We start from the raw sequence: 26902 nt of genomic DNA on the forward strand, positions 1-26902 counted from the left end.
CGTCCTGGCAGCTCACAGTTCCGTTTCCTTTGGGTAACAGGATGCAGCTGGTGGCTGGATTCTCACCTGTGGAATAGCCCTTCGGAGCTCTCTCCTCCGTGTAGGTCTCTGCAAAGCAGCAGAAACCATTTTTGCAGGAAACCACAGGCCTGTGTTAAACACCAAGGGAGCATTGAAATAACATGTGTGAGTGTTCCTCTTCCCGAAGGTACCAATCACCGTGGAGCGCTGCCTTCTGCCCTCCCCTTGGCTTTAAGGTTCTTATTTAGTTAGCTGATGCTCACTCCCCCCTTCTCTGGTGTCTGTTACCTCTCCGGCCAACTGAGCCAGTTGAACCAGGCTGGATTTCATAATGAGCTACTAGGTAAGCCTTCTGGGACTTTCAGATATTTGGGGGAAGATTGATTTTTGTTCTTACATGCTGTGGACCCTTGGCCATCAAATGGTATGGGGAAGCTCATTCATCTGTCTGTGATGGTCATGTCAGTCAGGCGTCTCTTTAGTATTTACTGGGTGCTCAGTACCGTGCCAGATGCTGTCAGGAGCCGTGGTGGTATGGAGGAGGAGTGCTCCAGAGGACTCTGCTGTGTGGCAGGCCAGCATAAACAAGCCGAGGGGAAAAGGCAGGCATGGAATAAAGGGGGAGAATACCAGTGTGTGACTTACTGCTGACTGTGTGGATTAGCCTATCAGCAGTAATCAGCAGGGCGGAGGGCATTATCTTGAGCCAGAAGAGTGAGCACTGGGCCGAGGGTGGAGCATGCAGAGGGGGTGTAGGAGCTGCAGGGCTGCTGTGGGGGGAGAGCAGCGCTCAATAAGGCGGTACAGATAGTGCACCGAACAGTATTTGGAGAAGTCAGGGTGCGTCTCTGGGGGAGCCTGGATGACCTCTCGAGGTCACCGGGGATGAAGGGCATATTTAATAGAGTGAGGTGTCTTTTGGGGTTCCCATTTCTCTCATCAGTACCCTTCATTTAGAATTCAGGGTCAGCACGGCAATTAGGATGGCCCAAGAGAAGTGCTCCTTGAACGTGATGTGAGATTAATGCTGAGAAGACTAAAGACGTAACTCGTGCCAGGCAGTAACGATAGGAACGTAATTTATTGAGTATTTTCTCATTGCTTAGTATCGATAAACATTTCATATGCGTCTTTTATTCTTAGGTTTCCCCATTTTACACATGAGACTAAAGCTTGGCAGTTAAATAGCTTGTTGGAGGCAGTGCAGCCAGAAGTGTAAGAGCTGTACAGCTCAAATCCAACTCTGTGTCCTCCTCTGAATTGTATTGCCTTTCTCATTTTTATTCCTGCAGTATTTTAGTTGTTTTTGTTGTTCAGTCGCCATGTCAGGTCCAACTCTTCGTGACCCCATGGACTGCAGCATGCCAGGCTCCCCTGTCCCTCACCATCTCGTGGAGTTTGCCCAAGTTCATGTCCATTAAATCGGTGATGCCATCCAACCATCACATCCTCTGTCGCCCCCTTCTCCTGCCTTCACTCTTTCCCAGCATCAGGGTCTTTTCCATTGAGTTACCTGTTCGCATCAGGTGGACAAAAGTATACAGTATTCTAGTAGGGGCTGCTAAAGAATCCTTAAATGCTAGAAGGTTGTCTTCCCAATCTAGATGGGCACTTTTCAGCCATCTGTTCCTTTAATATCTTTATTATTCATCCAAGTGGCTTATAGAAAGACGGGGGAAAATAAATATGATGCTGAATTTTTTGCAGAGGAAATGTGCCGAGCTTATTAACCTTCCATTTGGCAGCTGCCCGTCCCAAGTGGCCCGCGTGTGTGTGCGGATGTGGCATCTGGGCCTGATCCCTCGGGTTCAGGGCTCCCCCTTTAGAAGAACAAACATGGGTTAAATGTACTCCCCAAACTGTGATCACTTCCTGTTTTTAGGCTTTTCTCTCCCTTTCTTGGTAGCTCAGTGATAAAGAATCTGCCTGCCAATGCAGGAGACTTGGGAGATCCCTGGATCGGGAAGATCCCCTGGAGAAGGGAATGGCAGCCCACTCCAGTGTTCTTGCCTGGAAAATCCCGTGGACAGAGGAGCCTGAGGGGCTACAGTCCATGAGGTCACAAAAAGTCGGACACAACTGAGCATGCACGCAGTGCTCCTTTTTATGAGGCCTGCAGATCTTAGCACCGTTGCCTGGAACTTCCTAAAGAGAAGAGGCTGGTGCCCCCAGAGAACCTTCTAGGAGGTAAGAGAGGGCTTACCACTGTGTAGGCAGAGAGGAAGCTGCAGAGTGAAAGCAGCATTTTAGGAAGGTTGAGTAAGAGCCGCACATGGAGCATGGAGAGATTTTCTCAAGGTGATAAGGCCTGGCGCTCAGGTCTACAAGCAGAGACAGGCAGACTGGCGGTGATTCCTGCCTGGGGAAGGAGGTGATGAGGGCTGCTCTGGGACCCCTTCTAATTATAGAGTTCATGGCTCACAGGGTTTGGCTCGGTTTTGGGGTGAGGATCCCAGGGCCCCTGGACATTGATTGGAAAGCCGGTCTTTGCCTGCTGCACCTCGGGGAAGCCACTGTGGGGTTCTAGCCTGGCCTTCCTGGTTGTAACCCACAGCAGATACGTGGACTCTCAGGGTTTGAATTTAGGCTACAGGAGATTACCTTCCAGTGGTACTTTTTATGAGTCTTTGAACCTGAGTTGTGAATGATCAGACATTTGAGCTGAGCTTAAAAAAAACAGAAGACAAAGCAAAACCAAGAAAATGATAGTAATAAAAAAGCAGAGATTTGTTGATGCCGTGTCATCGTACGGCCGTCATTTCTTTGGGCTAGCACTGTGTCACAGTGGTTTGTGTATTTTCTTCTGTCTTCCTTCTCGGCAACTTGGAGGCATGTGAATTTACACAAGTGTCTCTCCTGACTTCTTCCCTCACCTCCTGCTTGCTCTTCTCATTCTTCTGCATAGTTGTAAAGAACTAACTGCGCTGTCTTGTCTTTGGCTATTCTGTTCTTGTTTTCTTTCCTTTCTGTGTTACACATCTCCTGCTGTGTCTACTTAGTTAAACCTTCCCTAGCATTGACTGAAGCGACTTAGCAGCAGCAGCAGCAGCATTGGCCTTCTACAATAAGCTATGTCTGGGCTCCACCTTCTAGAGGGTTTATAGCTCCTTCCTGATCCTTGTAAAGTTTTTATTGCACTAATCATAATGTACTGTAAATTAAGTATTTAAGTGTGTGTGTCACTTGTGATACTGGTAGGGGCCATGTGTTATTTCCCTATCATGGATTGCAGCCTTGTCGTGGCGAAGGGGCTTGTGCAACTCAGTGAAGATTTGAGTCATGCTGTGCAGGGCCACCCAAGACAGACGGCTCCTAGTGAAGAGTTCTGACAAAACACGGTCCACTGGAGCAGGTATTATTGGCCAGTCACCCCAATATTCTTGCCCCATGGACTATAAAAAAATATGATACTGGAAGGTGAGCCCAGGTTGGAAGGTGTCCAGTAGGCTACTCAGTAATTCCAGCTGAGTTATTTAAAACCCTAAAAGATGATGCTGTTGAAGTGCTGCACGCAGTATGCCAACAAATTTGGAAAACTCAGCAGTGGCCACAGGACTAGAAAAGGTCACTTTTCATTCCAATCTCAAAGAAGGGCAATACCAAAGAATGTTCAAGGTACCATACCGTTGTGCTCATGTCACATGCTAGCAAGGTTATGTTCAGAATCCTTCAAGCTAGATTTCAGAAGTATGTGAACTGAGAACTTCCAGATACACAAGCTCGGTTTTGAAGAGGCAGAGGAACTAGAGATCAAATTGCCAACATTGTTGGATCATGGAGAAAGCAAGGGAGTTCCAGAAAAACATCTGCCTCATTGATTATGTTAAAGTCTTTGACTGTGTGGATCACAACAAACTGTGGAAAATTCTTAAAGAGATGAGAGTACCAGACCACCTTACCTGTCTACCTGAACATCCTGTATGCAGAACAAGAAGCTACAATGGACTGGCTCACAATTAGGAAAGAGTACAATAAGGCTGTATATTGTCACCCTGCTTATTTAACTTCTATGCAGAGTACATCATGTGAAATGCCTAGCTAGGTGAATCACAAACTGGAATCAAGATTGCTGGGAGAGATATTAACAACCTCAGATATACAGATGATATCAGTCTAGTGGCAGAAAGTGAAGAGGAACTAAAGAGCCTCTTGATGAAGGTGAAAGAGGATAGTGAAAAGGCTGGCTTAAAACTCGGCATTCAGAAAACGAAGATCATGGCATCTGGTCCCATCATTTCATGGCAAATAGATGGGGAAACAATGGAAACAGTGACAGACTTTATTTTCTTGGGCTCCAAAATCACTGTGGACAGTGACTGCAGCCATGAAATTAAATGATACTTGCTCCTTGGTAGGAAAGCTATGTCAAACCTAGACAGTGTATTAAAAAGTAGAGACATTGCTTTGCTGACCAAAGTCCATATAGTCAAAGCTATGTTTTTTTCCAGTAGCCATGCATGGATATGACAGTTGGACCATAAAGAAGGCTGAGTACTGAAGAATTGATGCTTTTGAATTGTGCTGGAGAAGACTCTTGAGACTCCCTTGGACAGCAAAGAGATCAAACCAGTCAATCCTAAAAGAAATTAGCCCTGCCTGATAGCTCAGTTGGTAAAGAATTTGCCTGCGATGCAGGAGACCCCAGTTCGATTTCTGGATCAGAAAGATCGCTGCAGAAGGGATAGGCTACCCACTCCAGTATTCTTGGGCTTCCCTTGTGACTCAGTTGGTAAAGGATCCACCTGCATTGCGGGAGACCTGGGTTATATCCCTGGGTTGGGAAGATCTCCTGGAGAAATGAAAGGCGGCCTATTCCAGTATTCTGACCTGGAGAATTCCATGGACTGTATAGCCCATAGGAGTTGCAAAGGGTCGGACATGACTGAGCAACTTTCACTTTCACTTTATTCATTGAAAGGACTGATGCTGAAGCTCAAATACTTTGGCCACCTGATGCGAAGAGCCAACTCATTGGAAAAGACCCTGATCCTGGGAAGGATTGAAAGCAAAAGGAGAAGAGGGTGGCAGAGGATGAGATGGTTAGATAGCATCACTAACTCAGTGGACATGAATTTGAGCTAACCTTGGGAGATAGTGGAGGACAGAGGAGCCTGACGTGCTGCAGTCCATGGAGTCAGAGTTGGACATGACTTAGCAAGTGAATGGTAGCAAAGCTGTATTTGTCCCTAAAGCTCAGCATCTAGCTGTCCGTGGACTGTTTTAAGGGCTCAGTAATATGAGATTATCTACCATTATTAAGTCTTTACCTGCCAGGCAGATGTTATAAACATATATATAGAAAATGAGGCCCCAGTCACTAAAGACTATGGTGAATTTTAGACATATGAATTTTAGAGCAAGTTCTAAGATGAATGTGAGAAAATCAGAGTTTTAAAATTAAATTAAATTTCTTTATTTTAATTAATTGACAAACTGTTGTGACAAAGTTCTGATTTGTTTTATTCCACGATAATTACTTTGATTGTGTGTGTGTGTTTGCCATAAATTCTGGGTCATTCTGCCTACTGGGTAATGCAGCACTGATAAAGAGTAAATCAAATGAGTGCGGCTGTTGGGTTTTTGTCTCAGTTTGCTGTATCCTTTTGTTTTCCTGTTGAGTATTGCCCTCTGTTAGACTCTGTGTCCTGACAGCCTCTCCGAGGCACCCCCTTCCCCTCCCACCCCTCTTCTGACTAGTGCTTTGCTTTTATCTTGGTGTGTAGTAAGCACCGTGTCATGAGAGGGTGGGATAGAGCAAGGCTCACTGTGCCGTGACAACCAGACACCTGATCTGAGTCTCAACACTGTTTCCAAAAGTGTGGGCTGTGATTTCAAAGGAAAACATCACAAGGTTAGGTTTTTTGATTTGGACTCTGATGGTGGAAGTAGGCAGGGAGGCGCTGGGCAAGAATTGGCATTATCTGAGAACGTGCCAACAGATGATCATGTGCCCTGAGGTTTGAGCATCACTGCTTAAAGCTCACTGCTCAGTTAATCAGTGAGTGAATCTTTAAACAGAAGAGCTTGGACATATACGAGACTTCCATAAAGTTTCCTCAGTTCCTTATTCAGAAAATATACTTGGTATGTGTAGTATTTTTTTTTTTTTTGGTAGAACTTGACATCCTCACCAGGAAAAGCCTATCTACCCCTTTACTGTGCTTCCTTTTCTGTTGTTCAGAATTCCTGGCTCCCGCCCTCAGCCAGTGCATGATGTGTTTATAGCCAGCAGCCCAGACTCCTTAGGAATGAGGGAGAAAGTCTTTTGAATCTTGTTGTTTCCCTTGAGGAAGACCTGAATGTTGACCGTTCTGCAAGAATCCAGAGTATGCGTTGTCATTTCCATGTTAACCCCCACCCAGATGTTTGTGGGTTTTGAAGGATTTATTCTAGCCCAGTCGTAGCCAGGTCCCTGGCCATGGAAATTCATCTGAAGCACACTTTTCCATGGAAATACCCTGCAGGTAGAAATACTCTATCTATGCCTGGCTGCATCCCAAACAGCTGTCCTTGCCTTAATGAGACTGGGGTGGTTGTGTTTAGGGGGCAGTTTGCACATCTTTTTTGTGGATTTAGATGCTTCCCTGTTGTGAATGGCAAAAACCAGGCCGAGTTTGTTAGGCGTGGACAGCTGGTCCTTAGGAAAAGAGAGTTTTCAGTATAATTACCTGCTGTGGTGTTGGGGGCACCTGTGACTTGCCCGCTGCCCCTCCTTGAACATTTGGCTTTAACAGGAGCACCTGTTAAAGGCTTCTTTAGTGTAAAGTGTAACTGTGACCGAAGGATAGTGAGTTTGGTTTATGTTTACAGACGTATGGGTGCAGACGTTCTTGTTTTAATTGCTTTGCTTTTTATCAGCTCTAGGGACCTCTAGTAAAGCTGGTAGATTATTCAGTTTGACATTGAGGGGAAAAAACAGGTCTTTTTACTCCTTTCTAGGTCTGTTGTAACAGGGGACTTATGCCTTTCCTGTATTGAGACATGCTTTTTTTTTTTTTTAAGATGGAAAATATCTTTGAGACATATAAAACTGTTGAATGAGGACATAATGTTTCTTTGGATTATTGAGTTGGTTTTTTTTTTTAGCTTTTGACCAGGAGTTGGCATTCTGTGATCCACTGGCTGAACCTAGACTTCTGCCTCTTTTAGTAAATAAAGTTTTATTGGAACATGGCCACACCCAGTCATACATATGGCAGCAGAAACCCTGTGCCTGCAGAGCTTAAAATATTTACTGTTTGACTTTTTACAGAAATGTTTGCTGACGCTTATTAAGGATTCCAATTTTTATTTAGGTATGTATTTTTTCTTCGGAGCGGGGGGGTTTACCTGGTAAGATTTTGCATTTGTTTGCTCAGGCACATTGCTTGTTGGAAGTGCTTTCTGTCCTGTCCGTCCCGTAAACTAGTCAAACAGGCTTATTGTGATCCTGTGTAGTGACTGAGTTTCTGCACTGTCATTTTTCAGGTAGAGCGAGGTGCAAAACATTCCAGAACTTTTGGTAAACTTGGTCAGCGCTGCACGCCCAGTGCTGGTATATTCTGATGATGGGCTGTGCTTTGCATCCTGTGAGGAAAAGGCTGATACTAGTGTATGTTAAAGTACAGGAAGGGATCGTTGCAGCAGTCTTTGCTTCTCTAATCAGCAGCACCCTGAGACTTTTTTTTCTTCTTGCTGTCTTTTATATTTTTAATAGGAGGATAATTGCTTTTTATTGTGTTGATTTCTGCTGCATGAATCAGCCATAGGTAGACATATGTCCCCGCCCTCTTGAACCTCCCTCACACCCCTCTAGGTAGTCACAGAGCACCTGATTTGAGCTCCACCGTCAAAATGGGAGAAAACAATTGCAAATGAAACAATTGACAAAGGGTTAATCTCCGGAATATATAAGCAGCTTATGCAGATCAACAGCAGAAAAACTAATAGCCCAGTCAACAAATGGGCAGAAGACCTAAACAGATATTTCTCCAAATAGATGGCCAATAATACATGAAAAGATGCTCAAGGTTGCTCATTATTCAGTTCAGTCGCTCAGTTGTGTCCGACTCTTTGCGACCCCATGGACTGCAGCACGCCAGGCTTCCCTGTCCATCTCTAACTTCTGGAGCCTACCCAAACTCACGTCCATCGCGTCAGTGATGCCATCCAACCATCTCAACCTCTGTTGTCCCCTTCTCCTCCCAACTTTAATCTTTCCCAGCATTGGGGTCTTTTCCAGTGAATCAGTTCTTCGCATCAGGTGGCCAAAGTATTGGAGTTTCAGCTTCAGCATCAACCCTTCCAATGAATATTCAGGACTGATTTCCTTTAGGATTGACTGGTTGGATCTCCTTGCAGTTCAAGGCTGCTCATTATTAGAGAAATGCAAATTGAAATTACAATGAGGTATCACCTCACACCAGTCAGAAAGCCCCTCACCAAAAAATCTACAAATAATAAATGCTGGAGAAGGTTTGGAGAAAAGGGAACCCTTTTGCGTTGTTGGTGGGAATGTCAATTGATAACAGCCATTATGGAGAACAGTGTGGAGATTCCGTAAGAAACTAGGAATAAAACTACTTGCCGGCAGTGTAGGAGACCTGGGTTCGATCCCTGGGTTGGGAAGGTCCCCTGGAGGAGGGCACAGCAACCCCACTCCTGTACTCTTGGCTGGAGAATCCCATGGACAGAGGAGCCTGGGAGGCTGCAGCCCATAGGGTCGCAAAGAGTTGGGCACGACAGAGCACGCACACAATGAGGGGGCATGGACGCAGCCTCGATGTCCACCCTGAGACTTCTTGCATCTGGGTGTTGTGGCAGGGTGTGTAGATTTGCATGGTTGACACAGCTGCATTAAAACTGGGGGAGCCTGTTTTGACATAAAGTGAACATGTTCCATTTATACAGCAGCAAAGTGTTCGGTTTTTCTTGGAGCATTTTGAAATAAAACTCAAAATGTGAGAAGAATAAATAGTCTTACTGCGCTTGTTATTACTATTATTTCATACACACCCGAGTTTATGACTTCCCCAGAACTGTAACAGGTTACTATGGAGTGGCAGAGTTGGTAGACATACCTAACACCGTGTCATTTAAATCTTTGCATTTTGATAGTTCCTTTTCTTCATGGTCTCTTTCAAATGGCGTGCAGCCTTTACTGGCCCCACAGTGTCAGTCACGTGTTGTGCTTGTGAAGTCATTCACTAGTTTGATATCCGAGACAGAAAACATTTTAGGATTTTCTCTTAAAATTCCTTGATCAAATGATTGGATAGACATGGTGCTTTTAATTTTCCTCTTGATAAAAAGTCTGTTGACAAAGCAAAGACTCCAGTGGTCTCCAAACTGGGCTTGGGGTATAGGTTGGTTTTCAAGTGCGTTTGCTCTGACTGAGAAGATTGCCTTCCTGTACTACGTAGTCTCCTTTTTTAGAACACAGTTCTCAAGTAAATTAAGTCTGTTTAAATGTGTGAAATAAGTTGATGCACTGTATATAGCGAGTGTTTGATGGTTTAGCATCAGAACTCTTGAGTTCTCGGTTTTAGGACCAGTTTGAGGGTCTTTTCATCTATTAATTTGTATTACTTGCTTTCTTAATCTCTCTCGCTGTGGGGGTAAAACTCACCCCAGGAGGCCTTCCCTCAGCCCCGTATTTAAAACTGTATCCTGCTCATTGCCTGTCCCCTCTTCACTGATGCTTTCCCGTGGCTCTCACTAGTGCTTTCTCTCTGTTGGTCCTCAGATAAGCTCTGTTTGTACTCTCAATGCCTTGAGCAGGGTGCCCAGCACACTGTAGATGCCCAATGATGGTTGAATTAATGAAGTCGAGGAGAGTCTGTGCTGTCTGTAGAATGAGGGCTAGAGGCAGGCAGGGCAGGTCGGTTGGTGACATCAGACTGGGCTTGAATTCTAGGTTCATCCACCTCTTATGGTGATATTAAATAATTCAATCATTGAAAGGAAACACCCCCCTCCCCAACCAGTGAGATGGGAAAAAAATGGGGAAAATAGTATTTTTTAAAAGGGGATTAAAATTGGTGTTGGAGGGACTTCTCTGGCGGTCCAGAGGTTAAGACTTCGCCTTCCATCGCAGGGGTGTTGTGGGTTCGATCTTTGGTTGGGGAGCTTAAATCCCACATGCTCGTGGCCAAAAAACCAAAACATGAAACAGAAGAAAAATGGTAACAATTTCAATAAAAACTTTAAAAGTGGTCCACATTAAAAAAAAAAATGATACTGGTTTTCAGTTCAGTTCAGTTGCTCAGTCCTGTCCAACTCTTTGCGACCCTGTGAATCACAGCATGCCAGGCCTCCCTGTCCATCACCAACTCTCAGAGTTCACCCAAACTCATGTGCATTGAGTCGTTGATGCCATCCAGCCATCTCATCCTCTGTCGTCCCCTTCTCCTCCTGCCCCTAATCCCTCCCAGCATCAGGGTCTTTTCCAATGAGTCAACTCTTTGCATGAGGTGGCCAAAGTACTGGAGTTTCAGCCTCGGCATCAGTCCTTCCAATGAACACCCAGGACTGGTCTCCTTTAGGATGGACTGCTTGGATCTCCTTGCAGTCCAAGGGACTCTCAAGAGTCTTCTCCAGCACCACAGTTCAAAAGCATCAATTCTTCGGCGCTCAGCCTCTTCACAGCCCAACTCTCACATCCATACATGACCACTGGAAAAACCATAGCCTTGACTAGACGGACCTTTGTTGGCAAAGTAATGTCTCTGCTTTTGAATGTGGTATCTAGGTTGGTCATAACTTTCCTTCCAAGGAGTAAGCATCTTTTAATTTCATGGCTGAAGTCACCATCTGCAGTGACTTTGGAGCCCCCAAAAATAAAGTCTGACACTGTTTCCCCATCTATTTCCCATGAAGTGATGGGACCAGATGCCATGGTCTTCGTTTTCTGAATGTTGAGCTTTAAGCCAACTTTTTCACTCTCTTTGACTTTGATCAAGAGGCTTTTTAGTTCCTCTTCACTTTCTGCCATAAGGGTGGTGTCATCTGCATATCTGAAGTTATTGATATTGGCTATAAAGCTCTATAAATGTTAGTCCTTGCTTTCCCCTGGTTTGTCAGCATTGAAGAAGCATAAAGGCAGTCTGAATTTAGCAATCGGATGCTTCTAGGGTCGTTACCTTGATGACTTCTGACAGATTTATTCTTCCAGCAGCCTGTGTTGCCAGCATAACAATGAACTGTCCCTTTGACCAGTGTGGGTGGACAGACAGTTTGTCAGCCCTCTTTAATCCTCATATCAGAACAACTTGTATGGGTTCTGGCTTTGAAATAAGTTTAGGCGAGTCCACGATTCCAGATAGTTCAGAGGGCATCATGAGACCTTTCGCCCAGGTGCAGTGGGCGCGTCAGAGAAGTTTGTTTGGGTTCCTTGTACACAGCAGTCATTCTGGGTCTTCTGGCAAATCAAGAAACATCGGAAGGCTGGTAGGTCACTAGTCTGTCTCCATAGATTTCTCCAAACCTTACAGGTCTGGTTACAAGGTGTTACTTCTTGTTTTGGTTTCCACTGATGTTTCTTCTGTTGGGATGGTCAGCAATACTTCATAAGTCAGTTAAAGCAAATGGATTTGGTTCGTGCATTTACAGATTCTTTCAGTCTTTTGTCCCAGGCAAGTCTGAACAGGACCTAGAGAGCTGATTAAAAGACTAGTGAGCATGGTGCTTAATTTTAAGTTAAATGGGTATTTAACGCGTTGAGAAAGTACTCTGTCTTCAGTCTTCCTTTTCTCCTGTTTTTTTTTTTAATCATCCATGCTTGCTTTTTGAATCTGTTGGTTAGAAAAACAAAGGTTTCCTAAAAAAAAAAAAAAAAAAAAAAGGTTTTCTAAAAGAGTTCACTATTGCTCCATTTCTCAAGTTTGGTTTTCAGTGTGGATTTTTGTAGGTGATTTTAGCACCAAAGGGTACAGAATCATTAAATGAAGCCTGGCAGGAAGGAAAGAGTGCCCTAAGCCGTGTGTGTGTGTGTGTGTGTGTGTTGGACGCATCTGTTATTGTGTGTGTGTGTTGGACGGGTGGAGATGTAGACTAGAGGACAAACAAGCCTCGTGTGTGTGTTTGGAGGGTCTGTTTGTGTGTGTGTGTGTGTGTGTGTTGGGAGAGTCTCATTGTGTGTGTGTGTGGCGGGTCTGTTAGTGTGTGCGTGTGTGTGTTGGGCAGGTCTCTTATTGTGTGTGTGTTCGTGTGTGTGTGTGTGTGTGTTGGGCGGGTCTCTCATTGTGTGTGTGTTCATGCGTGTGTGGGTTTGGCGGGTCTGTTATTGTGTGTGTGTGTGTTGGTGGGGTGGGGGTGTGGACTAGAGGGCGAATGGGGCAGGCAGGGGAGGTGGTCAGTCCCTGTGGGGCCACCTGGCTGTGGGCACGTCTTGCAGCAGAGTTAATGAAACCCATGGCCTGCTACTGGTTGGAGATGATTGTGCGTGGGAATCTGGTTATGATTTATCTTTTTCCCTAGAGGTGTGTGTTAACTGTTTTTGGGGTGAGCCTTTGATTCTTAGACTCACAACCTGACTAAATTGGCCGATTTGTAAAAAAGTTTTAATACTGAGAGGATTCTGTTATTTGAGCTATGTGCGGTTGCTCAGGCGTTGCTTTTTATTCTAAAATTTGGTCTTTGATTTCTAATTTACACTGTTGGCATTTTGATTATTAGGTTTTTGTGATCTGGTCTGGCATCTTGCCAAGTATGGGATTTTATCTTTTTCTTTTTGCACCTTGAATGCTGTTCCTGTACTTTTTTTTTTTTTTAATACTGCTAGATCGTAATTGATCAGTCCCCTATTATGAGCAAGACACTCAAAATCTATTAGAATGAAATTACTTGGGTCTTCTTCTCTGATTCTTATGAAGATGGGATTAGCTTATTCTGAGATTGGTTTATTTAACAAAAGATTTGTCTGTCTGAAGTAATTCTGGACTACGATGACTTTAGCTTAGATGAAATCCTGGTCAAATCACCAAGGTGAGCTTCTCAGTATTCACAAATGTATTATATAATGCTGTAAGTCTTCTCTAAAGTTCTTCCTAAGATTTTTGTGAGAATTCATTTAGAGGGGTAATGACAGGGAATCCAGCCACTGATTTTCAGGAGACCAACAGCTTCTAGTGGACGGAGGCCACCTGTAGCCCCTCCTCTGAGAGGAAGAGGGCTGTCTCGTGGTCTCCCCTCCGCCCTGAGTGCCCTAGTGGTAACTGGGGGAAGCATCTTATGAGTTTGGGAGATTATATAAAAGGGTAACTTGCACACACACTGTTCTTTTTTTGGTAACTGCTTTTAAAATCCTGTTGGTTGGTTGTTGAAACATCTCCTATGACTGCAAAGACTTTTGTCTTTGTTTTTCAATCAGAACTTCTTTCTCCCCACTTGTAAAGATGGAATCTGGGCCACAAGGCATGCTGCAGTCCTTGAACTTCTGTTTCCAAACCTCTGAGGAAAGCTGGGTATCTGTAACCCCAGACTCCTGATTTTGCTCATGTGACCTTGCTTGACATCTAGGACTTTTCCAGTGGGTTTTAAATTTTTGATGATAACTTTTAATTTTATTCTCATCTATTTCTCTCTTTTCTGTTCCAGTGTCCTGGGTCATGAAACTTAATCCACAGCAAGCTCCATTATATGTGAGTAAATCACCAGATTTCATTTTATCCTTACTTCTGCTGTTGAATTTTTATAATAAACTCAAAAATGTTCTCCTGTGATTATCAAAGGAATGTTGAACCATCTACATATGAATATATTGACATAATGCACATCAGAAATTGAATTTGATTTAGTGAATATTAAATGATGAATAATACATGATACTGAGTGGAGAACAAGTCACACCTGTAAGCCTTGTGTGGTAGACTGATCGGGTAGATATGATGCATGTATAAAGCAGTCGCATTGCCCTGCAAAATGACTCTACAACTTCTTTTAACCTACAGTTCGTTTCTGTAGAAGCAGTGTGTCGAGCTTCCTCCTGCCGTTGCCGTTACTCTGTGCCACGACTAGGGGGCGCTCTGTCACTGGCAAAAGGGCTATTTTCTTTTAAGAACCTGGGTGAAAGCCATCATCTCCTTAGAAAGTGAGGAGGTTATAAGATGAAATGTATAAATGAATGAATTGAGGCTGAAAAAAGTAAATTCTAGGTGTTTTTGTTTGTTTAAAAAAAAAAAAAAACTGTTTTAAGAGTGAGTTAGCCGAATCGAGGTGATGAAAAGTGCCTGGTTGGTGAGCAGCTGTCTTAGAGGTGTAGCTCGGCTTGTGAGGGGCCAGGGGGTTTGCTGTTCGCGTGGTCTGGAGAGGTGATAAAAGTGTTTTTGATGGCGCAGGACTTCAGGCAGATCCTTAATCATGAAGGTTAAGGATCGTTCATTGGCTGAAAATTGCTCAGAGTTTGTTGAGGACACAGACCAGAAGGTAGAGGGTTGGGTGGCAGTGAGCGTGGTGTGCAGTGAGCAGGCAGAGTCTGGCCCCGCTGGGTTTGTGTTCATGGGGATGCGAGGCAGATCTAAAGAGGTGGGTGATGCTCAGCTGTGGAAGCACACTAAAGTGTGCGCAGTTTATTTCATGACCACTGAGGGGATTTTAATGATGTTCAAACTGGCTGTTCCTGTTTTGTGTTTATTTTTTTAACCATGCTGTGTTAGTAAAAGTCATATACTTTCCTAACATAGAGCAGTCATATGATTGCTCTTCATACAAAGCAAAACACGTGTTCATAGGCGATATCTTGCATTCTTAAATTCCTTCCAGGCCACTTGGAGACCATTTATTATGTTCACCAGTGGGTTTGCACATGAATTGAATACCTTGGACGTAAGAAAACAACTGAGATAAAGTTCACACACTGTAAAATCCACCCGTTTAAAGTGTACAGTTCCACGGTTTTAGTGTATTCACGGTTGTGTCATCTTCAGGGCGCTTTTCAGCAGCCTAAACAGAAACCCCACATCCCTTTGCAGCCGCTCACCAGTTCCCCCTCCCTCAGCCCTGGGCATCTGCTTTCTACTTCCTGTCCTTATGGTTTTACCTGTTCTGGAAATTTCATATAAATAGAGTCATGCAGTATCTGGCCTTTTGTGACTGGTCTCTTTCACTTAACAGCTTATATATAAGGTGTATATCAGAGTGAGTATAAGTACTTTGTTCCTTTTTATTGACAGATAATAATCCATTATATGGACACATTATGTGTTATTTATCCAATCCTCAGTTGATGGGCATTTAGGCTATTTCTACTTTTAGGTGAATGCTGCTGTGAACAGCAGATTTTTGTGGAGGTGCCCAACTTTATTTTTCCCCCATTGATTTTTCTTGGTCACTTTTGTTGAGAATCAGTTGGTTATTAAATGTAAGGAATTACTACTCAATTCTGTTCCTTTCATTTATGTCATCCTTCATTGGTTAAGTTTCTTTCAACAGTGATTGATAGTTTCCAGTGTACATGTCTTTAATTTTTGTAGAATTTATTCCTAAGTATTATATCCTTTTTGATGCTATTGTAAATGATACTGTTTTCTTAAATTCATTTTTAGATTGCTCATTGCTGGTGTAGAAATGTAGTTGATTTTTGTGCATTGATCTTTTAATATACAGTCTTGCTGAACTTGTTTATTAGCTAGTACTTTTCTAAGTGGATCCTTCAGGATTTTCTATATCCAGGATCATGTCAGCTGCAAATGTGCTGTGTGCGCTAAGTCGCGCTTCAGTTGTGTCCAGCTTTGCAACCCTGTGGAGCATAGCCTGCCAGTCTCCTCTGTCTATGGGATTCTTCAGGCAGGAATACTGGAGTGGGTTGCCATGTGCTCCTCCGGGGGATCTTCCCAACCCAGAAATCGAACCTGCGTCTCTTATGTCTCCTGCATTGGCAGGGGGGTTTTTACCACTAGCTCCACCTGGGAAGCCCTGTTGAAAATAGACATAGTTTTTGTCTTTCCGGTCTTTTTATTTTGTTTCTTTTTCTTGCCTAATTGCCCTGAGGAGAACCTTCAATTCAATGCAGAGTTGAATAAAATAGTGAGAGGAGACATCCTCTCTTGTTTCTAATCTTAAAGTGAAGGCATCCAGTCTTTCACTGTTAACATTAGTATGACGTTAGCTGTGAGTTTTCATACGAGACTTCATCAGGTTGAGGAGGTTCTCTTCTATTCCTAATTTGAGTATTTTTATCATGGAAACTGCTGAATTTTGTTGTTGAATATTTTCTTCTGTCTGTTGAGATGTATTGTGTGGGTTTTTTCTTTCATTCCATGATTGTATTATGTTGATTGATTTTTAATCATTAAACCAGCCTTTCTTTCCTGGGGTTAATCTCATTTGGTCATGGTGTATAATCCTTTTTGTGTGTTGCTAGATCTGGTTTGCTAGTATTTTTGTGTCTGTGCAGGTTTTCTCCTGGTAGTTTTTGTCTGCTTTTGGCTGTTGAATGAGTTTAGTTATGGGCTGATACGACTGCATAGTTGTGGCAGGCAGAATAATGGTTCACGTGTGTCCACGTCTTGATTCCCAGAACCTGCGAGTGTTTATCTCACGTGGCAAACGGGGCTTCACAGATTGCAGTAAGTTAAAGATCTTGAAACCAGAGTTTATCCTTTAATTATCTGGATAGCCCAGTGAATCACGGAGGTTCCTAAGTGAGAGAGGGAGGCAGAGATTTGTAGATACCATGCTGCTGGCTTTGAACGAGGAACGGTCCATGAGCCAAGGACTGCAGCCTCTCGAAGCTGGGAAAAGCAGGCGGACAGCTTTCCTTTAGGACCTTCAGAAGGAACACGGACATCCTTGTTTTAGCCCAGTGAATGCCGTTCAGGCCTCTGACCTTAAGAAGTATAAGATAGTAAAACCTGTGCTGTTTTAGCCTCTGAGTTTGTGGTAGTTTGTTGTAACAGCAGCAGAAAGCTAATACAGTGGTAGTTTGGGAGACTCAGTAGTGTGCGGGATAATGTAGAAGGAGCGCGCAGAGGCCGAGAGGTCAGTTAGAAATTTTCTTATCTTGCCATCATTGAATCTGAGAAGTTGAAAACTAACAGAGGCTATAGATGATACCTGCTAAAACAAGAGGATGTAATGTGGCTGTGTCTGAGTAGGGCCTCTTTTAGGGGTGCTCGGGGAAGGGGTTTGGGAGTACCTCTAGCTAGGGGGCAGAGTGGACTGGCCATTTAGGCTTAGACCTGAGTGACCGGTACGAGCCAGCTGTGTGTGGATCTGGGCCCAGTGTTCCAGCCCAAGGCAACAAGTGCAGAGCTCTGCAGCCAGGGCTGGGCTTGGGCGGAGAGGGGGCGGGGTGTGTCCTCTCCTGGAGGAAACTGGAGACTCAGGGAGGAGACAGGGAAAAACCTGACCTGGAAGGGTTTCACAGACCCTTGGGTGACTCCCACAGGCCTGCCTTCTCTCACAGCTGAAGCCCACCTCTGAGTGTCCTCTGAACCCCAGCCTCTGGCTCACAGTCAGGTCTGGCCTCTCAGGGACAGTGGATTTATCGTGAGGCAGAGCGCTGGGCCCCAGGCAGACTGCATTCTTAGGCAGTTGAAGCATATTGTTTTGGATTCCCCATTTGAGGAGAAACAGTTTTTTTTTAGATCCCGTGTTTTGATGTAAATGGAACATCCTTGAATGGAAGAATGTTTTAAAGGAGATCCGACTCTCATTCGTCCGAGGACAGTGGGATTAAAAGTTTCTGCTGTTTTCTTTCATGGATGATTCACTTTTGGGGAGAAAAGGAAGTCTTTCCAAAAACCTGCTGTTGTGAACCTTCATGAACGACGTGTGACGCGATTTCACAAGTGGATCTTTCGGCCTCTGGTTTTCTGTGACTGCTTCACCAGCTGGCGTAGCACTCAGCTGCATCTCCCATAACCTTTCTGGATGACAGCTCCTTAAAAACAAGAGTTCATATTTGTATACTGCCTCCAGGTGTAAAATGCACATTTGCACACAGAATATCATTTGATTCTCATTACAACCTTGTGTAATCCGCCTGCAGTGCAGGAGACCCCAGTTCAATTCCTGGATTGTGAAGATCCGCTAGAGGAGGGATAGGCTACCCACTCCAGTATTCTTGGGCTTCCTTTGTGGCTCAGCTGGTAAAAGAATCCGCCTGCAGTGCAGGCGGGTTTGATCCCTGGGTTGGGAAGATCCCCTGGAGAAGGGAAAGGCTACCCACTCCAGTATTCTGGTCTGGAGAATTCCGTAGACTGTATAGTCCACAGGGTCGTACATGACTAAGCAACTTTCACGTTCTTCTTTCACAATCCTGTGAGGGGAGAGGAAGCTTCCTTCTTAATACTTGAAGAAATGAGAATCCAAGATGGTTCATTTAGTATATGCTTTACCCAGAGATTGTAAATCTCAAACCCGTGGTCTTTCTTCCGTATACCAAGCTGTTAAGCAAGGTTTGCTATCCATAATTGTTACCTAAAACATGACAAATCTCACTATGCTTTATGTGATAGAGACTTGCACAAATAGGCTTCCCTGGTGGCTCAGACAGTGAAGAATCCGCCTGCAGCCTGGAAGACATGGTTCGATCCCTGGGTTGGGAAGACCCCTAGAGGAAGGCATGGCAACCCACCTTGCTTGGAGAATCCCAAAGACAGAGGAGCCTGGTGGGCTACAGTTCATGGGGTTGCAAAGAGTCAGACGTGACTGAGTGACTAAGCACAGCACAACACAGACTTGCTCGAATAAAGTCCTTTTTAAACTAAGTAACCCAAGTTTAGTCTTCCATTTCTCACGTTTTAAAAACATTTTTAATGTTTTATTTGAAAGTGCACATTTACAGAAAAATGACACGAATGCAGCTTCACTTCCGCTCACCTTTTATTAACATTTAGGTGTGACCTAAATGTGATTTTCTTGCCATTTTCTTTATTACATATTTTTTTGAACTGTGTGAAAGTTGCAGGCATCATACTTCCCCCCCCTAAATATTTCAGCATGTATCAATAGTTCTTAAAGACTGAGACATTCTCTTTCATGATGACAGTACAGTTAACAAAACAGGTATCATAACGTTTATGTAATACTCTTATGTAAGTCCATCTCCAGATTTCTCTGATCATCCCAAAATGTCCTTTAAAGCATCCTCCTTACCACTTCTCCCCAATTCAAGGTTTAATCCGGGATTGCACCCTGTATTTATTTACAGTCTCGGAGGGATTGGGGGCAGGAGGAGAAGGGGACGACAGAGGATGAGATGGTTGGACGGCATCACTGACTCGATGGATGTGAGTCTGAGTGAACTCCAGGAGTTGGTGATGGACAGGGAGGCCTGGCGTGCTCCAGTTCATGGAGTCGCAGAGTCGGACACGACTGAGTGACTGAACTGAACTGAACCGGATCCTTTGTCTTTCCTGGTGCCGACATTTTGGAAGAGATCCTTTGTCTTTCCTGGTGCCGATATTTTGGAAGAGAATTTGGCCAGTTAGCTAGTTACTTTGCTGAATTTTTTCTGGATTTGGTTAGGAATACTACATAAATTCAAGTCAACTTTGCTTTTTTTGACAGAACAATTGCCTTTTCAAAGTTGCTCATTAAAAAGTAAAATAAAGATGCTTACTTGTTTCCCAGGTTTCATTATTAGATTTACCTTGTGTGAGTCCTGAATCAACAGTGCTGTCCTCTTTGTGATTAAAACCATTGCTCACAAGGAAACTGATAATGTCTTTATTGTGCACCTCTAACTTTTTACAGCTCTAAGGTGATGTGTACAGCATCCTTGCAAAGTGTAGCAAAGAATGTCTGACTTTCTACTAGATATGTGTTCTGTGAATAAATAACCTACTTGTTCCTTTAACCAGTTGAAAAGGCACGCTAGACATAGAGTCCCGAATCACTGTCTTTAGTCCTTATGGGACTTATGGTCTGAGCCACTTCTACAATAAACGACATACAGCAGATAGTTTTTCTAAGCATAGTATGTACCCTTTGGCTGTAGAGCCCTTTTCACTGTCAAGATAAAAGCATATACTTACCCCAGAAAGGATAGGGGGTGAGGGATGCTATCAGATGATAAAAGAAAAAGCCAGGCATATGAAACAAAAGTTGGTATTTATAAAACAAACCAAATAGGTCCCGCCACCACCCCCACACACGAAGCACTACCGGACCCAGCAACCTAGCAACTGGCCAAGAGCAACAGTAAATAAATCCTCCCCCAGACCAACAGCTGAAAAGGAAGCAAGGTTTTAAACTTCGGAAGGAGGAGGAGGAAAGGGTCTCTTTAAATGCCTCTTATCTAAGGCCCCCAGGCTTGTTCTAGAAGAAATCTGGGCAGACCAGCCCTGAAGGTTTTCTTCTGTCATCTGACAGCAGCCCTCACACCCTGTCCTTTCTGGGGCACATGGAGACAGTAGGGGTCAAGAGTAAGCAGATCTGGATTATTCCAGAGGAAGTCACTTCCTTTCCCCGCTCTGACTTTACTTTTCTGGAGAAAAAGCCGTGATGATGCCCCCAAGTGACTGCCCCACTGTTGGCGCCCCGCGTGGGAATGAACTTTGTGACCGAGGTCAGGACTGCAGAACAGTGAGATGAGTCAGGGGAATCATTGTATTTTCAGGGCGGTTGACCTCACTCTGCTGGAAGAGTGAAGAAACTGAGCTACTGCGAGACTGACGGATTTGCCCCAAGCTCCATGGAGGTCGTGATGGTTCAGGTCAGGTAGCAGGATCTGCAGGTAACTAGCCCAGCCAGGGGCGGAGGTTGGAGTTCAGGGTTCAGAGTACACGCTGAGCCCTTGTGGTAGAAGTCTGGGAAGACATGGGCTATGTGAGAGAAAAAAGGGAACAATGGGAATGCTGGAAGGAGAGAGATATTTGAAAAGATAGCATTGAGCTCTCTTTCAGAGTAGTGTTGGTCGCTCAGGTTGTGTCCGACTCTTGTGACCTCATGGACTGTAGCCTGCCAGGCAAGGATATCGGAGTGGATGGCCATTTCCTTCTCCAGGGGATCTTCCCAATCCACAGATCGAACCCAAATCTCCAGCATTGCAGGCAGATTTTTTAACAAGTAAAAATAAAATGTGGGTTGTAACACTTGAGTGTAGAGAAGTCATTAATAACCATTCTGGTGAATTACTCAGGCAGATACTTATCTTTATCCCTAGATCTTCTACAGGAGGATGGGGGTGGCTCTTTAGCCCTGGACCTGTGAAAGGAAGAGGTAGCCAAGGCTCTTGACTGACTGAGGCATTTCTATGTAAAGCACAGCTCCTGCAGGTTTTTTTTTTTTTTCCCCCTGGTTTTCTGTGTTAGAATAATGTCCTTACTGGTTGCCAAAGTGTTCCAGTGGGCGTTGGGCACTTGATGGTTAATGAACCTCCAGAATGGATGGCTTGGCTCTGACACTGACTCAGAAGGTTTATCTTGGATGCTTGATGATTCACTAACTAGAATCACTGTAAGAACACATTTAAAGAGGAAAAACTTGGGGTTCATTTTTAAGATCCTTCAGTTATAAACTTGCTGGTGTCCCCAAGATTTGTGGTCAGGTGAACCCATCTCAAGGTCTCCTTCAAGAAAACCAAAAGCTCCCATCCGAAAACTACATACTCCTTTAAAAGCAGAGAGATACATGTAAGATACAGGTTATGTATGGAATACTTATCATTACCTGCCTTATGACTGGGATGAAACCCACATTTATTAAATTTTCAAGGGGAAGAGCTATTCTAATTACAGAACAGATGTTCAGAACCCCAACAGATCTGGTTTATTATGTCCTTTCGCATTTCTCTTTTTCCACAGCACTGAATGTTTTTGCCTGTAACTGCTTCTGGGAGGAGGAAAAACATCCTGATGTATCTTTGGCAATGGATTCCTTTCTCCATTTAAAACTTACAAAACAAAACAATATCCAGTGGTTATAACTATTTCTATTAGAATAGGGACCAAATTTTTAGATGATGTCGCTCTCTGTTCTGTCAAGTAAGGGGAGGGTGGATTAGGATACAGGTATTGCTTGAGACTCATTGGAAAAGACCAGATGCTGTGAGAGACGAAGGGCAGGAGGAGAAGCGGGCAACAGAAGACAAGATGGTTGGATGGCATCACCGACTCAATGGACATGAGTTTGAGCAAACTCCGGGAGATGGTGAAGGACAGGGAAGCCTGGCGTGCTACAGTCTATGGAGTTGCAAAGAGTGGGACACAACGTAGTTACTGAACAACAGCAACTGTGTGTGTGAATCAGAACTGACCTCAGTGCCAGAAGATGAGAGTCCACATGGAGATGTCATGCTGAGAAAGAAGGGGGTTTAACATGAACAATTAAAAGTTTGTTTTTGCATAAGTATAGTTGGCATACATAATGACAGTTGAGAAAAGTAAAAGTGTTAGTTGTTCAGTTGTATCTGACTCTATGTGACCCCATGGACTGTAGCCCACCAGGCTCCTCTGTCCATGGAATTCTCCAGGCAAGAGTACTGGAGTGGGTAGCCATTCCCTTCTCCAGGGGATCTTCCTGATCCAGGAATCACGCCAAGTTCTCATGGTTTGCAGGGGGATTCTTTACTGTAGGTTACCTCCAACTTTAATGTCCTCGGTTGCTCTTTGGAGGGAAGAGGATCTACTTGGTAGTGGCAGCATTTTATCTCTTCCTGATAAATGTGTTTCCCTAGCAGGAGGTGAAATAACAAGGCTGTCCCTCTTGCTTGGCTCTTGTGTTACATGTTGCTCCTACAATGAGAGCTTTATCAGCTTTCTGATCTCTTAAATTAATTACCTGTCTTTGCTTCAACAATACACGTCTGATGGGTCAGCTGCAGTGTTTTGTAGACTGGAGGCTCTCCAGCCAGGTCTGAGTACTGATGGGTCAGCTGCAGTGTTTTGTAGACTGGAGGCTTTGCAGCCAGGTCTGAGTACTGATGGGTCAGCTGCAGTGTTTTGTAGACTGGAGGCTGTCCAGCCAGGTCTGAGTACTGATGGGTCAGCTGCAGTGTTTTGTAGACTGGAGGCTTTGCAGCCAGGTCTGAGTGCTGTGTTTTAAATAATGACAGCTTTGTTACTAGTGCCAGAAGAAGTAAGGAAGTCAAGTGTTCCTCAGTTTAGCTTTTGATGACTTTACAGAGCAAGAGCTTCAGTTTCCTTCTGTTGGCCTTGTTAGCCCATCTGCAGCAACTCGCTTTGAAGTTTACAGATTTTGCATCTGCAGATAGAGTTTTCTTCTTTTTCCTTGGCATTTTCCGAGCAGGTGGAGATACATAAAGGCCAAAAGCCTTCTCAGGGTCTCTCTGCAGGGTGCTTTTACACTAACTTGATGTTTCCCAAGCATCTAGATATTTGGGGAGCGGAATGGTGGTGGGGACAGGGCAATTAGAATTAAATTTTCCATTTGGTTCCAATGAAGAGAAGTCTTGCTTTCCAAAGAAGATCAAGTTGTAATGCTCTATGTCCGTACCTCACTCATCAAGCCGTAAAGCACTTGCTAAGTGAATGGAGGACATGGTCTTCGAGGAATAGATTCTTTCGCAGGAGCTCACATGCGTGAGGAGTTAAATGACAGTATAGGTAATATGGGCTCAGATGCTGGATTTGTTACACAGGCAGTGATGGTTCATGGCAAGAAGAGGGATGAGATGTTGGCAGAAATGATAGGAAGGCCTTCAGGAAAAATGGGGTTCCGTTAGCCTGGACAGATGGAGAAAGGAAAGAGCAGAATGAGAGAGGGGCATAGAGTCTGCGAAGTAAGGTGTGGACATGGCATTATCAGGGGTGGTCGGGGCCTGGCTTGACTGGAGAGGACAGTTCCCGTGGTAGAGTACGTGGAGAGGAGATTGCATAGATCTGCTCTGTTCATTAGGGTAGCCACTGGCCCCGTGGAGCCATGGAAATTAATAAAAGAAAATTTAAAAATCAGTTCCTCCATTGTAGAGAGCTTAGCTGCCATGCTGGCTAGCAGCTGCCACGTTGGACAACGCAGATAGAATATTTCCATCAGTGCAGAAAATTCTGTTGGCCAGCACTGATAGAGGGAGTATGGCATTTTACAAGCAGGATAGGGAACAACTGGAGGTCTTCCGACTAGGCAGGGGGTCGCACGGTGGAAGCAGTGCCCAAAGGACATGGAGGAGTGGCATGGAGAGAGCAGAGGAGGACCGCGGGGGCCTGTCGAGTGGGTGGGCCTGGTCACCGTTTGAGCGTGCGGGATGCACGGAAGGACGAGAAAGTGGTTCCAGAGAGCAAGTGGATTTTGTCTGACAGAGTGGCGAAAGCATCAAAGAGCCACAGGTATGACCTAAAAGAAAATCCTAAAGGATTTTCCTAAAAGAGGAAGAGGGATAATGTAGAGCAGCGCTAGGTGTGCCATGATGGATAGAAACCTTAAATATATAGGTAGTTTTTAAAGACACCCATCTCCTTTATTTTGTGTAACATGAAAGCATATGATTGTGTGGCTTCCTCTGGCGTCTCTGCACCAGCACTTGGGTTGGTAGCTCTTTCCTTTGTTTGCTTAGAAAGAGGAGAACAACACTTACTGAGTACCTTTCATGTAAGGTGACTTACATACGTTATCTCTTCATCCGCCTGAGGCCCGTGTTATAAGAACGGTTTCACTCCCAGTCCCTTAAATTGCTGCCACCCTCTCTTAACCTGGGAACTCGAAGCCTGATGCTTGTATCACATTCTACATTTAGAGGTTGTCGTCAGTACTGGATTCCACTTGCCGTCGCTTCTTCAAATGTAAGCTGGAGATCTTGTAAACATTGTTTACTAAGGGCAGTCATTGGTGTGAGGAGTTGCCCAGACTGACTTGCAGTTGAATTGTTCTAGAGCAGTGGTTCTCACTGATGCTCATGTGGTCCCACCAGCATGAGCATCACTAGGAGCTTCTTAGAAATGCAGATCTTCAGGCACCATCCAGACCTACCGAATCAGAATGCTTGGGGTGGAGCCCTACAAACTGTGTGAGTGTGTATGTGTTCGCCCCCCACTCCCTTATGTGAGAGGCTTGTGGAATCTTGGTTCCCCGACCAGGGATCAAATCCTCATCCCCTGCAGCAGAAGCACCCCCTCTTTGCAGCCCCATAATCCTAACCTCTGAACCATCAGGGAAGTCCTCATTAAAAAAAAAAAGTTTAATGATAGTTTTCATGTAAGTGAAAGTCGCTCAGTCATGTCTGACTCTTTGCGACCCCGTGGACTATACAGTCCATGGAATTCTCCAGGCCAGAAAACTGGAGTGGGTAGCCCTTCCCTTCTCCAGTGGATCTTCCTAACCCAGGGATCGAACCCAGGTCTCCCGCATTGCAGGTGGATTCTTTACCAGCCGAGCCACCAGGGAAACCCTGTTCATGTAAGTTCACTGATAAAAATCTCAGACTGTAGACTGTAAACAATTCCAGTTATTTGGGTGTGGTGGTCATTGATTCCGCAACCTTCTGAAGTGTTTCATACATAAACTGGCTGGCACATTACCCTGCAAGCCACTTTGAAATAAGCCCTCCAGATGATTCTGTTGCAGCCCAGTGTTTAAGCATGAACCAGTAAACAAAAAGGATGGTTTTAAAAGCCCCGTTCCTGCGGATAAAATTGGACAGAAACTTGATACTTGAATTGTTTTTGCTGCTCTCATGTCAGCTTCTGTCGCAGCACCTTGCACATACAGGTTCTCAGTGTTTTTGGTTAAATAGAGTTAAAGCTGTTCAGGGCTTTCCAGGTGGTGCAGTGGTAAAGAATCCACCTGCAGTGCAGGAGGCGTAGGAGACTCAGGGTTGATGCCTGGATCCAGACGCTCCCCTGGAGAGCAGGGCGTGGCAACCCAGCCCACTTGCCCGGAGAATCCGTGCCCAGAGGAACCTGGCGGCGGTGGTCCGTGGGGTCGCAGAGAGACACAACTAAGTGCACGTGTGGACACACCGCTCTTCCAGAAAGCGCTTGGCTGCATTCATGGGCGGTAATAAACGGTAATAAAGGTCTGATTAGGGTGAGATTTGGGGTGGGGGAGTGGTAATATTTAAGATCCCCAAGGGCAGACCACTCAGATGAAGCGACCCAGGGGACTTTGTTACCTGGAACCAGTGACACTGTGTCACTTTGACCTCTGAGATAGGTCAAAGGAAACTTGGGAATGATGCTCAATGAAAAACTGCATTTCAGTGTAAATAGTCTAATACTTCTGTGTTGTGTATGGTCTATTTATTTGGAACTCTGTGTTTTATTCTTTCTATACTAATCTCATTAGTTTGACAAGCCTGTGATTGGGAGGAATTGTTTTATTTTACAGGTGGGGAAAGATTTATATTTTAAAGTTTTAGTACAAGCTATTAAGTATAAGATAAGCTATAAGGATATATTATACAAAACGGAATATAGCCAACATTTTATCATAACTGTAAATGGAGTATAACTTTTAAAAATTGTGAATCATACATTGAGAAAGGCAATGCCAAAGAATGCTCAAACTACCGCACAATTGCACTCATCTCACACGCTAGTAAAGTAATGCTCAAAATTCTCCAAGCCAGGCTTCAGCAATACGTGAACTTGCAGATATTCAAGCTGGTTTTAGAAAAGGCAGAGGAACCAGAGATCAAATTGCGAACATCCCCTGGATCACGGAAAGAGCAAGAGAGTTCCAGAAAAACATCTATTTCTGCTTTATTGACTATGCCAAAGCCTTTGACTGTGTGGATCACAATAAACTGTGGAAAATTCTTCAAGAGATGGGAATACCAGACCACCTCATCTGCCTCTTGAGAAACCTATATGCAGGTCAGGAAGCAACAGTTAGAACTGGACATGGAACAACAGACTGGTTCCAAATAGGAAAAGGAGTATGTCAAGGCTGTATATTGTCACCCTGCTTTTTTAACTTCTATGCAGAGTACATCATGAGAAACGCTGGGCTGGAAGAAGCACAAGCTGGAATCAAGATTGCCGGGAGAAATATCAATAACCTC

The 26902-nt window shown here is 44.4% G+C and overlaps 1 protein-coding gene across 1 annotated transcript in view; it reads left to right on the plus strand.

Moving 5' to 3' along the window:
• The first annotated feature begins 261 nt into the window (after positions 1–261).
• The window catches only part of AKAP13 (A-kinase anchoring protein 13), a 245086-nt gene continuing 218445 nt past the window's right edge, over positions 262–26902 (plus strand). The window contains 2 exon segments of the mRNA XM_070358158.1: positions 262–364; positions 13597–13640. Coding sequence (XP_070214259.1) covers positions 277–364; positions 13597–13640 — 132 coding nt within the window. The 5' untranslated portion in view covers positions 262–276.

This window comes from Bos mutus, chromosome 21, assembly GCF_027580195.1.
Source record: "Bos mutus isolate GX-2022 chromosome 21, NWIPB_WYAK_1.1, whole genome shotgun sequence".
Lineage (NCBI taxonomy): Eukaryota > Metazoa > Chordata > Mammalia > Artiodactyla > Bovidae > Bos > Bos mutus.